This window comes from Sus scrofa, chromosome 4 (genome assembly GCF_054392235.1).
Source record: "Sus scrofa isolate SSC_HxYL_T2T_F1_AM1 chromosome 4, Sscrofa_HxYL_maternal_Yorkshire_Landrace_v2.0, whole genome shotgun sequence".
NCBI lineage: Eukaryota > Metazoa > Chordata > Mammalia > Artiodactyla > Suidae > Sus > Sus scrofa.
The window spans coordinates 16,838,918-16,851,883 of record NC_139386.1 but is presented as its reverse complement, the minus strand read 5'-3'; the positions used below and the strand labels follow the sequence as shown (position 1 = coordinate 16,851,883).

The 12,966-nt window shown below is 42.6% G+C and overlaps 1 protein-coding gene across 4 annotated transcripts in view; it reads right to left on the bottom strand.

Annotated features, from left to right (window-relative positions):
* Window positions 1-12,966, bottom strand: part of LOC110260230 (uncharacterized) — a 229,119-nt gene that overhangs the window by 44,965 nt on the left and 171,188 nt on the right. The window contains exon 6 of one of the 4 annotated variants that reach the window (XM_085021774.1): window positions 6,384-6,514. The exons of the other annotated variants lie outside the window; for them this stretch is intronic. Within the exon in view, the coding sequence (XP_084877900.1) occupies window positions 6,510-6,514 (5 nt within the window). The 3' untranslated portion in view covers window positions 6,384-6,509. The remainder of the gene's footprint in view (window positions 1-6,383; window positions 6,515-12,966) is intronic. 4 annotated transcript variants of the gene reach the window in all.

Sequence of the window (12,966 nt, the reverse complement as noted above, 5' to 3'; positions counted from 1 at the left end):
TTTTCATAACTCTCCTTTGATAATTATTTCAGTAGCGTCCCAAACAGGATGGTCGACTCTCCATTTCTCCCCCATGTTACCATTATTTTATTTAATGTGTTCATTTAGTTTCCCAAAGCCTTTTATGCTCCCTGTTCTACAACAATATAGAATAAGCTTCTTCAGGGCTAGTCATGGGAAAACATGTCACTTCTCAATAGGAAGCCCAAAATAGGTCCTCCATTCCATCACCAGCCAGAGTCCATAGTCCCTGACCCTATTCTCAAAGAAAGTTTTCTGCCTGTCCAGGATACCCCCTTCTCTACCCAACTGATAACAATTTTTCCACTATAAGAATTCCTATGAAAAGATCTGCATATCTACATCTCAATAATATTTTTCCAGATCTCTAAAATTCTAACCCACTATATGCAGAACTTACTGGGACAAAATAATCAGATGAAATGCTTATGAGAAATACACATTCCCAAGACCAATCTCTAAAGATCTTATCCACTAATGCCAGAATAAAAATATTTACAAGTATTTTTTTGGGTAATTACATTGTGCATATTCCTGTGCCTGAAGCAAAAACAAAACAAAACAAAACTCATTTCCTATCTATAGTATAATATTTTCCTAGGGGAGATAAGATATATGCAAATCATATCCCATCCCAATAATGGGCTCTGGAGACAAGGTGAAATAATGGATTACGGTGCAAAAGAATCATGAAAACAGAGCTTCAGAAAAATTAAAGACAGAGATGACGAAAGTTTCGAATAGGAGATGAATCTTGACCATAACACAAGAAGGGAGAAGAAGGGCTTGCTAGACAGAAAGAATCATGGTGCAAAGGCAAAGTGACATGTATCCCTTTGTTCTGCATCAACAAAATTTCTTAGGTATTTATTGAATGCCTAATATGTGCCAAGCTAAGTACTAGGAATAGCATGATGTTTGAGACAGGCATGTTCTTCATCTCACTGAATTATCTAGTAGACAAAAACAGACATGTAAAAGACAGTTCTATTGCATGTCTATATACCACATCTTTATCCATTTATCTGTTAATGGACATTTAGGTTGCTTCCATGTCCTGGGTGGTGTAAATAGTGCTGCAATGAACATTGGGGTGCATGTATATTTTCTTTTTTTTTTTAATTTCCCCAAATATGGTTTTCTCCAGATAGATGCCCAGGAGGTGGGGTTGTGGGGGCAGCTCTATTTTTAATTTTTTTGAGGAAACTCCATACTGTTTTCCATAGTGGTTGTACCAATTTATATTCTCCTAAACAGTGTAGGAGGGTTTCCTTTTCTTCACACCCTCTCCAGCATTTATTGTTCGTAGACTTTGTGATGATGGCCATTCTGATTGGTGTAAGGTGACAACTCAATGTAGTTTTGATTTGCATTTCTCTAATAATTGGCAATGTTGAGCATCTCCTCATACGTTTTTGGCCATCTTTATGTCTTCTTTGGAGAAATGTCTGTTTAGATCTTCTGCTCATTTTTTGATTGGGTTTTTTTAATTGAGCTTTCATGAGTTGTTTGCATATTTTAGAGATTAATCCCTGTCAGTTGCTTCATTTGCAAATGTTTTCTCCCATTCTGTGAGTTGTCTTTTTGTTTGTTTATGGTTTCCTTTGCTGTGCAAAATCTTTTCATTTTAATTAGGTCCCCTGTGTTAATTTTTGTTTCTATTTTTGTTACTCTAGGAGGTAGATCTGAAAAAGATACTACTGCGACTTATGTCAGAAAGTGTTCTGCGTATGTTTTCTTCTAAGCATTTTATAGTATCCAGGCTTATATTTATATATTTAATCCATTTTGAGTTTTTTTGTGTATGGTGTTAGAGAGTGTTCTGACTTCATTCTTTTATGTATACCTGTCAGTTTTCCCAGCACCACTTACTGAAGAGATTGTCTTTTCTCTGTTGTGTAGTCTTGTCTCCTTTGTCATGGATTAGTTGCCCATAGGTGTGTGGGTTTATTTCTGGGCTTTCTATCCTGTTCTGCTGATCTACACTGGTTTGCAATCTTGGTTTTAAATTTTGGATCACTCTTTATTTTTCATTTACTTTTATCTTTTTTTCTTTCTTCTATATATTTATTTTATGCCGTTATTAGCCTCATACATTAAAGGTGATGATGAACACAGAAAGAAAACTGGTGATTCATTAGATCATTCGACAAGGCAATGACCACCCCTCTGTGTGCCCTGTGCTAAGAGCTGGGCATATAGCTCCAAACAAAACAAGCCTGGTCTCCACTTTCATAGGAAGCTTTCAAATCCATCAAAAAGACTGACTTTATATGAGCCAGTACTGGTGTGACAAGTGGTAAGAAAACTGAAGTCAGACTAATCATGGAAATAGCAGTTATCATTCAATGTGCAGAAACTAACCAGAATCTTCCAGACAAAACGTTCTATAAATGGAATGTTTACCACGAAGTCACTAGATCAGGAGAGGACACGTGGTCTCCTTGTGTTTTAAGGTTCCCACCCTTCATGATAGTGGACACCCTCAAGATTATAAATGTCTCTCCTGACTCACGTCCAGGTCCAGAGAAGAGATACAGTTACTGTCTCCACATGATTCCCAAGTTCCTGACGCTGCTTCCATCATCCCTCTTACTAACTGTCCAAGGCCTTCATGCCCGAAGAGAGGTTTAAGACAGATGAGTAGTAACTTGGGAGAGAACTAAAGATTCTTAACATCATCTTCTCCCTCCCAGTTGGCTCACAGCTCCAGCCCCATGAACCAGGGGGCCACTATAGTGGTTGCTAGACTTGGATGCGTATTTTTAGGAAAACAGGGCACTGAGAGGCAAAAACTTAAAAGCAAAAGACTTAGGATTCACTTTATAGTCCAACAAAAAGCCTCAGGCTAAGAGCCAGATAATTTTCTTGGAATCTGACTTTTTTTCTCAGACTCCTAAACTTCATCAACTAGAATTCTTTTTTCTTTTTTAAAGTACTATCCTCTGATTTTCTTTCGGAAATGAAGGGTGTGCCACCAGGAAAGACAGCCAAGATAACCTCCTCGGCTCAGTCAACTCCAGCAAGAATAGGAGTGTATAAGTTTATGCCATAGGTCTAGCACACAGCAAACACAAAGATGACAGAAACTCTGTGTCAGAAGTGGATGACTAGACCCCAGCTGAGAAACAGATTACAGAGCGAGCAAGACCAAGATATGTTCCCCACAGGATATGTGCTATATACTAAATTTCCCATTAATGAGAAGAAGATGGTGAGCAGGAAATTATTAGTCTTCCAGATCCCCCATTCAGTAGCTGCACTAATATTTATCATATGCCTACTGTTACCAAGAAAAACCAAAAAAGAATAAGCTAAAACAGCAAAGTGAGAAAAAGGATAAATGTATGTATTGCTTAAATATGTTTCATATTTGACATGATTACATTTAATCCCTACAACAATTTCACAAATGAGGAAACTGGGGTTCAGAGATGTTGAGAATTTGCATAAGGTCACACAGTTGGTGATTATCAGAGGTGGGACCCCAACTCCTACCTTCTGATTCCTTTGTCCCCACTATTTTCTGCCACGCCAGGCTACCATCCTGCATCTCAGATGGAAAAAGTTTGAACACCATGACTTCAACTGCACTAAGGTACTAGAAAACAATCTATCACACTGGGTTGGGAGACCCTAAGTCCTGAAAGTCATGAAAACTAGAATTGGTGACCAAGTACCTTAGGTGTGACCTCTGGTTGTAAAAGTCAATAAACATGCAGGCAAGTGACCAGATACACGACAGGGTGACTGCAGAAACAAACCCTTGTGCCCTGGGCACTAACTACTCATTCATTCATTCATTTAACAAATATCTGAGGGTCTGCAATGAGCTATGGACAGAAGATCTGTTCAGTGTCCTTGTGGAGTTTACCACTGGTTCAACCAATAATCACAATTAAATACAAGTTGAAGAATGTGCAATGAAAGAAAAGCTAAGGGTCTGATGAGAGCTTATGCCAACGGAACCTGGTTTAGAAGGAGTATCAGACGAGGTCTCTCCAGGATAGTGGTATTTAGGCAGACTCCAGAGGGATGAGTAGCACTTCAAAAGAAATGTGGGGAAGAGAGCATCCAGGCAGAAAGAACATGGTCCCAAATAGCCTCTCACAGTCCTGATGACTAAGGAGCTGTCAGCTAGGGTGACAGGGGTGGCCAGGCTGTGTTTTCACATCATGCAACAAACTGGTATGATGTAGTAGTGCTATGAACAGCAAGAAAAGGGGTGGCCAGGCTGTGTTTTCACATCATGCAACAAACTGGTATGATGTAGTAGTGCTATAAACAGCAAGAAAACAAACTCCAAAATGGAAGCCCTTCTCCAGTCTCTTCTTGAATGACATTTGCTATTGTCTCATAAGTCAAGGAATTTGCATGACCAAGTGCAGAGCCAATGGAAGAGGGCAGCCCTTGAGGGCATGGATACAGAGACATGTGACCAGATCCCAGTAGCAATGTACCCTACGAGACCAGAGGAGAGGCACTTGGCCAGGCTTCCCTAAGGAAAGGACACAAAAGCAGAGTCATCCAATCGTAGCACTCAAAAATGGACAGGAATTCGCCAGGAGAGGGAAAGGCAAAATATTCCCAGAGGCAGCATGTTCAGGGTTTGGAAGTGAAGTCAGAAACCTGTGTAAGGAAATTAAAGATGTTCAGCACTACACAATAGTACAGGGGAATGCAGAAGTGCTTAAGAGTAAAACTAGAACAATAAAAAGAGAGCACATTATAAAGGGCTTTGCAAGTCATGGTTAGGAGTTTGAGATTTACCCCGTAGGTGACATTATCAGATTTACATTCTAGAAAGAGTTCCATTGTTTCTGCATGAAGAGACAGGGAAACCCATTAGGAGGTATCCTAATTCAAGAGAAATAATTATGGTCTCACCTGGAATAGGAGCAGTAAAGACTGGGAGAAATGTTTAGATTTTAGATATGCTAAAAAGTAAAATTAATAGAACTTGATGAGAGAGCATGTGTGGAAGTGGGGAATCAACAGCTCAAGCCATATTTCTACTTGGGAAAACTGAAAAACAGGAATGGCATTTACTGCTAAAGAAAATACAGGGAAAGTAGAGTAATTGGAGTGGGGAGATAAACATCATTTTGGATGTTTTGAACTGGAATTTCCCATGAGACAGTGATATTTGGGGGAAGAAAGTGAGACATATGGGTCTGAGTCTTAGCAGAGAAACATGAGTTGGGGGCTGTGTGAATCCGCAACAGAGAGCTGGCAACTAGAGCCATGAGAGGAGATGGGCTCTGCCAAGGTGTGTGTGTGCAAACAGAAGAGGACAAAAACAAAGCCTGAAACAATACTTATCTTTGAGGTGTCAGTTAGCAAGACTAGCCATCAAAGGAGGCTGTGTCTTTGTCCCAAACGTGGTGGGAAGCAGAGGGATGGCAAAGGAAGAGAACCTTTCAGAAGAATGTGTGGGCAGCAGTACGTAATAGGGCTGAGGTGTCCTGTAAGCTTAGGACTCAGAGGGAACCTCTCGGGCTAATGACCTTGAACAGACCAATTAGGATTGACTTTTAGGAGCAGAGGCAGACTGGAGCAACAGCAGAAGTGGGAAAGTGGAAAAATGTTGAAAGCCAGTTAGAGACTCATTCTAGGTATGATTGTGAAGGGAGAGAGATGCAGAACTACTAGAGGAGAATAAAGGATGGAAGCAGACTTCCTTTTTTTTTAAGGGGAGAGAACTATGAGGGTATTTAAATGCTAATTAGAAAGATCCTGGAGGAAAAGTATAACACACAGAAGGCAGAATGATGATCAGTTTGATTGTTTTTTAAATAAGGATAACCATCCAAGACTTATTTCCTCCTTGGGCTCTTTTCTGTGGGCTTAGTCTCCAGCAGTCTTGGGCACTTGACCTGATCTTGCTGGGGGGTTCCCTTCAAAGGATGACCACTCTCACCTACACATTACATGACCTTCCAGGATGGACAGCCTCACCCCAGACACTGGCCACTCACTTCACTGACCTCACTGGTCACATCTCTCTCATTCTCCATGAATGGAAGGGTAAATGCATCACTTTAAACCCCGCAAGGTGAACCCGAAGAGAATGGCTTTCTGACAAATTGCCCAAAAAGAAGCACCACCCAAGGAAACAAAACAAACCCCTCCCACCACCCACACCCATCCCACCCCCTATGATACCTCTTGATTTCATCATCCGAAGACAGCCCAGCAGAAACCACACAGCAGCATTAAAGGGCTGGATGGAACATTTGGTTGTAAACAGGGTACAGATGCCAAAATGTATTAACCCTATTTGTATATAATGAATGAATACCAAGAACAGCTGTCATTATGGCCTCTAAGCATGTAGAGCAAAGAAAAGGAAGGACAGGCACTTCCCAATATGCATGAGTGTGTCTTGATTGTAATGGTTGTTTGTCATCCTGCTTGTTTATGAATAATAGAGATCTTTGTTTCCTTAAAGATGAACCAAACAAAAAGATGCATCTTGAAATGATCACTCATTCTGCAGAAACACAAGAGAAACCTAAAAGCTTGTTAGGCTGCCTTTATTCCAACCTCTCTTTGTATTTAGAGTGTTTGCCAAAAACATATTTAATCCTATAAAGCCCAGAGATGTACATTTTTTGGCTCACGTATAGACAGCCTTCCTTTATTGGAAAAAGATGCTGTATATCTTCCATTTCCAAAGCAAGCTTCTCAGAACGGCTTGGCTGGGCAGGGCTGGCGGGAAACCACAGAGGAGTGTCAGGGGCACAAGGCTGGGGGGAGGGCCATGAGAAGCTGGAAGGAATCCTGCAAAGTGGCAATGGCTGTGTTAGCATGATGGCCATGGGACCATCTCCTGCCCAAGGAGATGGGAGCTCCAGGAGGGATGGAGAGCAATCTGAGTTAGGGATGATGGCCCTTGACCTGGGGGGGGGCCTCCACACACCTTCCACAGACCTACCACCAGCCTGCAAGGACCAATCCCTTACGCTGATAAATGAACCCTGTTTGGATTCACCCTTATTAACCACCAGAAGCTATAAACAGCTATAAGTCCCAAATCCTGCCCTCCAAAGAATCAATGTAAGGCCTCCCTACAAAGCTGGTGGAGAGGAGAGCTCTCCTCAAGCCCTGCTGAGTCTGTCTGGTTCTTCAGTTTTCTTCTCTCTATCTTTTTTTAAGCTGAGGATGCATCTGCTTGGAGACTGAAAGGTCCACTTGCCAACATGCAGGGTGGCCCTGGGATGTGATATGGATGCATAACGTACCCCTTCTTCCTGCATCTTCTCATGTACACATCTTTTTGCCATCACTTCCTTCCTTGACCTAGGGAAAGTTAAAAAAGTAAAAGAAAAAATAACAGGAGCAACCATGACCTGTTTTGCTATTTTATTCAGGTTGCTGTTGTTGCTATTTTTCATCAGGGAATCTCAAGCTCTGTGAGAGTAGGGATTGTATTTTATTCTTCTCTGTTCATCCCCATGGTGACAAGCATGTTGTCTTGTGGGTTCCTGTCCAAAATCTGCCATACAAAAAAAGGGGGGGGAGGGGGGAGGATGAAAAGGAAAGATAGAGGGAGTGAAGTAAGGAAAGGAAAGAAAGAAAGAAGGAAGAGGGTGAGCCATGAAACCAGCTCATATACGCAAGTGGGTCAGCAATAAGAAAAGTCAGCTCATCTAGACCCACCATAGGAAAAACCAAACAACACAGACATGGAAGTGCTTGGCTGGCTCTGCCATGTACTGAGTGTGCAAACTCTTCCAAGTGCATTTCTTCTTCAGGCCTTGGACTCCCTATCTCTAGATAAAGGAGGCTTGGGAATGTGATCCGTAAGGTACCTTCCATCTGTAAAATGCCTAGGTTTTAACATTAATGTAGCTTTCATGGCGCAAGCCCCTAGCCTAGTGGAGAGTCCAGTGGAGAGCGCAGGCCAATATGAATGCTTGAGGAGGAAGAGTTGGGTGGGGAAAGGGATGATCATCACAGGAGGAGGAAGAAAGGTCCACAGGTGTAGTATACGGAATGAGAACCTACCCAGGTCCAGGAGTAAAGCAAGCTAATATTCACTGACCACTGACAGTGTTCTAGGCATTAGGCAAGATGCTTTTGTAGGTATTAAAAAAAAAAAAAGGTTGAAAAAGGCCCACATCTGATAAAGAGGACAGAAACAAAATCCAATCAATGTTTCAACACCTGTAACTCAGATGGGAAAGGAGGAAAAAAAAGAAAGTACAAATTCATATATCTTTGACACCATAGAGCAATAAGAGAGAAGGAAGAAGCTGTTGTAGGTGAAAACACTGTGGAATCATATGACATGATAATTGACTCCATCAGGAAGGGGGATGTTCATGACATCAGCTGATGAGCTGAACTGTGGAGCTAGAACCCTTGGTGGCAATAGCTTATTGATGAGCTTTGATGGACACAGTCAAGGGGAATTGAAAAGAAGAGATGGACGGCTGAAGCTATGGTTTCTTCCCAAAAAAGTCTGACTTTAGTTAAGGTCCAGCTTTCATACTTGACTAATATTTCCCCACTTCTCCCAACCCCTGCCAAAGACCAATAGCACCCTCTCAAACCTGGATGCAGCCACCCTCTCTGGCTCATTAAATTTTAGCTTTCCTGACCTCCCACCCTTTGCCTTAAAAATGTGTTCTTGTCAGTCTTCCTCAATTCCTTCCTGGCCTCTTTCAATGGAAGGTTGACTTGAACAGTCTGTCAGAGGCCTCCTTGCAAACACCTGTGGGCACCACATCCCTCAGCCCAGCCCAAGATCTTAGAAAAATCCTTTATCAGCAGGGGTTCTGGGCCCCAGTCATATCAGGTAGAAGAGTATTTCACAAACTTCTCATGGATAATGTTGTCCAGGCTGGGTGTGTGAGAAATAACGCAACAAGTGGATGAATGGGGCCAGCAAATCCTCATCAGGTCTTATAGCATCCTTGTCCAGCACCCAACAGCAGGAGCAAGGACGAAGGCCTTCCAGAGGTCCCTCAGAGAGGTCCCTCAGAGAGGAGACATGAGTTGAGTCCTCTGGCTGACTTTTGGTTTGTTGCATGGAGTCTTTGTTCATGCTCTTGCTTCTTTCTAAAATATCTTAGAGGCCCCCCTTTATCTAGCTTTTCCCTCTTATTCATCCACTAGATCCTAGCCTAAGGATCTCCTCCCCAGGGAATCTTCTCTGGCCACCCAGCCTGAGACAATACCACATTACTTTATATGAAAAGACTCATCTCAGCTTGCAAAATTCATTCATTGATGTGATTATCTGGTATCAGTCTCCCCACTAGACTGGAAGCTCCAGAAGGACAAGGACCTGTCTTCTTGCTCAATTACCTTGCCAGTGTCTGATGCACATGGGTCAAAGGAAGGAACTCAGAGAGACAGAGAAGTGCCTAGATCACCTCAAAACAGACTAGACCACCCTCCTGGCTCCAGGGACTTGGGGCCAAAGTGACAATAGCGGTTATTTGATCCACCATCCAGCTGAAGCTGGAAGCCCTGGCAGAACATTGACAACCCCTCTGGCACATTCTCCCATCCAGTGAACCCTAGAGATACATGTTGAAACATTTATAACGAAACATCCAAAGATCTTCCTGCTCCTAGGAAGAACTGTCAAAACATGAATAAAAATCGGTTTTAAAATGCTATAAACCAACTAATCTTGGCCATATGAGATAGCATGCCTACACCTCCTTACACAGCCTCATCAAAGCAGACTATTAATGTGGAACAAAGGACTTCGACAGTGCCAGCCCTGCACACTCTGATCTCTCCCAGACATCCACCAGAGGAACAAGATGCCTATAAATACCAAGGCTTCCGAACGTGTTTTCATAACAGCACTAACATCAGATGGAGAGCTGTGCCAGAGGAAACACTTGATTCTCAGGACTCTTGGGACAAGGGCTGGATTGTGTGATTTATTGATAGGGCAGAAAACCACAATGGAACTAAAATTAGTCACGACCAACAGATGCAAATAATGTGTACTGCAAGATAAATACACATTGAATAAGCGTCACAGAGCCTGAAGAGTACATAACACTGACCGTTTAGCCATTCCTAATCAAGCTGCTATGGTCAGCATGAGAGGACAACAAAACAGCCATTTCGGTAATCAGCAGTTACACAGCCCTGCTGCTCTGATGGAAACTTTGGAAAGATACTTTAGAAAGGAGGTACATACTATGATTAAAAGAGCAGAGGTTTGGGAGTCCTAGTGGACTTGGGTTTCAAGTCTGTTGCTTACCAGTTTCGTGCTATTAGACCTCATGCATAAAATAAAAATGGTATTACTTGCTTCATAGGGTTATATCAAGGGTTCATTAACTATGGCCTTCAGGGCAAATCTGGTGTACCACCTGTTTTTGTAAATAAAGTTTTATTGGAACATGGCCATACCCAATTTTTTAACAGGTTTTCCATAGCTATTCCCACACTACCATGGCTGGGTAGTTACAACGGAGACCAGATGGCCTTACAAGCTTAAAATACTTTCTCTCTGGGCCTTTGCAGAAAAGGCTGGCCATCCTGTGGTACCGCCTGCACACACACTATTCCCAGCCTGAAACACAATTTCCTATCTCCCTTCATCTGGCCAATATCTTCTCATTCTTCAGAGTCACTATTTAGAGCAGCTTTCCTTCACCACCTAGAGTAGATTAAATGTCATGCTCCTATAGAACCACTTTGTTTTGGTTGGGGGGGGGGCTTGCTTTTTTAGGGCCACAGGTGCGGCATATGGAAGTTCCCAGGCTAGGAGCCAAATCAGAGCTACTGCTGCCAGCTTAGGCCAGAGCCACAGCAATGCCAGATCTGAGCTGCATCCATGACCTATACCACAGCTCATGGCAATGCCAGATCATTAACCCACTGAGCAAGGCCAGGGAGTGAACACACATCCTCATGGATAGTAGTTGGGTTTGTTTCCACTGAGCCACAACAGAAACTCCCATATATATAGCACCATTTTACTCATCACACTTGAAAATACTTGTTCACTGTCTGCCTTCCTAACTAAACTGTTTACTCTGAGAGTCAAGACGGCACCTGCCTCCTGTGCCCTGACTTAGAAGATGACAATAAATTTCTAAGTTGAATTCGTCACAATCCTACATCTCCATACTACAATCTTTTGGGGGCAGATCTTCCTAGCAGTGGTCAAAGTTTTATCTAGTATAGAAAAGTCCTGGTTCAAGCGACAGTCATTAGAATGGAAGAAACTTCGAATTCTCTATTGCAACTAAAAATGGTGGGAATATTGGCAATGAACCAACACTGTGTCACTATGGGTATGCTTAATGGGATCTTCCTAGAATCTGAAAGTCATTTTATCAGCCAATATTGATCAACCATCTGCTCTTTGAAGACACTATTCTAGTAACTGTGGTGGGTACCAAGAAATATAATGCAGTTGGTCCACATCTAAGTCAAGGGCTACCTCTGAACTTAGATCATGAAGCTAAAATTTCACACTGAAATCCCCTTTGAAGAACATTACATCTTCCAAAATAGCATATCATGTCCCCAGGAAACATGACACAACTATAGCTCTTCTAATTAAAGAACATACTATCAAATCCCTACTTGAGCACCAGATGAAAGACAGCTTGTTTTTAGGGACCATGACATGTGGAAATAACATACCCAGTGTGACAAGTCAGGAGACCAAGTCACCAAAAAGATCCCTATCACTTACGTCATGTTCACTCCATGTCATATGCTAATTGGTAGAACGAAAAGTGAAATTGTCTACACTCTTTAAATCTCAGTCTCTCTCTCCCTCTCTCTCTCTCTCTCTCTCTCTCTCTCTCGCTCTCACTCTCTCTCACACACACACACAATATATGCTTTAATTTACATGCAGTAAATGTTCTTGTGGTGTTAGTCCACTCTGTGCACCCATTCTTCCCCATCTGGTTAAGTGCATTGCACAACAAATTATCCCAAAACTCAGTGGCTCAAAGCAACCATTTTACCACGTTCACAATTTTGTGACTCCAAAATTCAGAAGGAGCTCATCTGAGGGTTCTGGCCTAGATCTCCATTATACTGCAGCCAGAATTTGACTGAAGCTTTAGGCATCTGAAAGGATAATAGCACTGCTGCCCAAAATACCTCACTCCTGTGGCTGGCAGTGGGTGCTTCAGCAGGCTGAGAATTCAGCAAGGACTGTCAAGTAGAGCTTCCCCAGGTGGCTTGAGGTTCTCTCTGCCTGGGGGCTGGGTGGCCAAGAGCCAGTGTTCTAGTAAACCCATTCAGAGGTGCCTGCCTCCTCTCAGCCTAGCCTCTGAAGCCACACAGTCCACTTCTGCACATTCTGTTGGTTTGCACAAGTCAGAATGGCCAACATAAATCCAAGGAGAAGGGAGCAGACCCCTCCCCTCAATGGGAGAAGAACTTGTGGCCCTCCTTGAACAGCCACATTCTGTATGAATCATCCTGTTCCCACCCTCATCTTTCCTAGATTCTGAAAGGAACTTGTCACAGACTATTTTGCCTTCTGAGTAACACAAGCAAATTTATATGTCCTATCATAGGTGGGCTTTTGATCAAAAAGTCAAAATAATCATGTACTGCAAGCACCTTGGGGTTCAGCCTAACCTCCACACCTGCAATGCCCATCAGTGTCCCGTTTAGGCCTCCAAAAGGGGCCTGTGCTACAGTTATTGCACCTGCTCCAACAATCCTGTTGCTGATCACATCAGAATTTCTCTGTGACTGTCAACAAGAGAAGCATATACTCTCTATAGAAATGGAACTCATACTTGCCTGCAGAGATTGTCATTTTCAAAACGCTTTTACATTTTAACACCCACAGCAGGCCTGTGGCACGGGCATCTCTGGCCCGTGGTTTCCCCCAAAGCAGAGCCTGAGACAAGGATTTGGATACATAGTTCATTTGAAATGTGATTCCCTAGGAACATGACAGGGGGATGAGAAAGTGAGAGATTTTAGGAT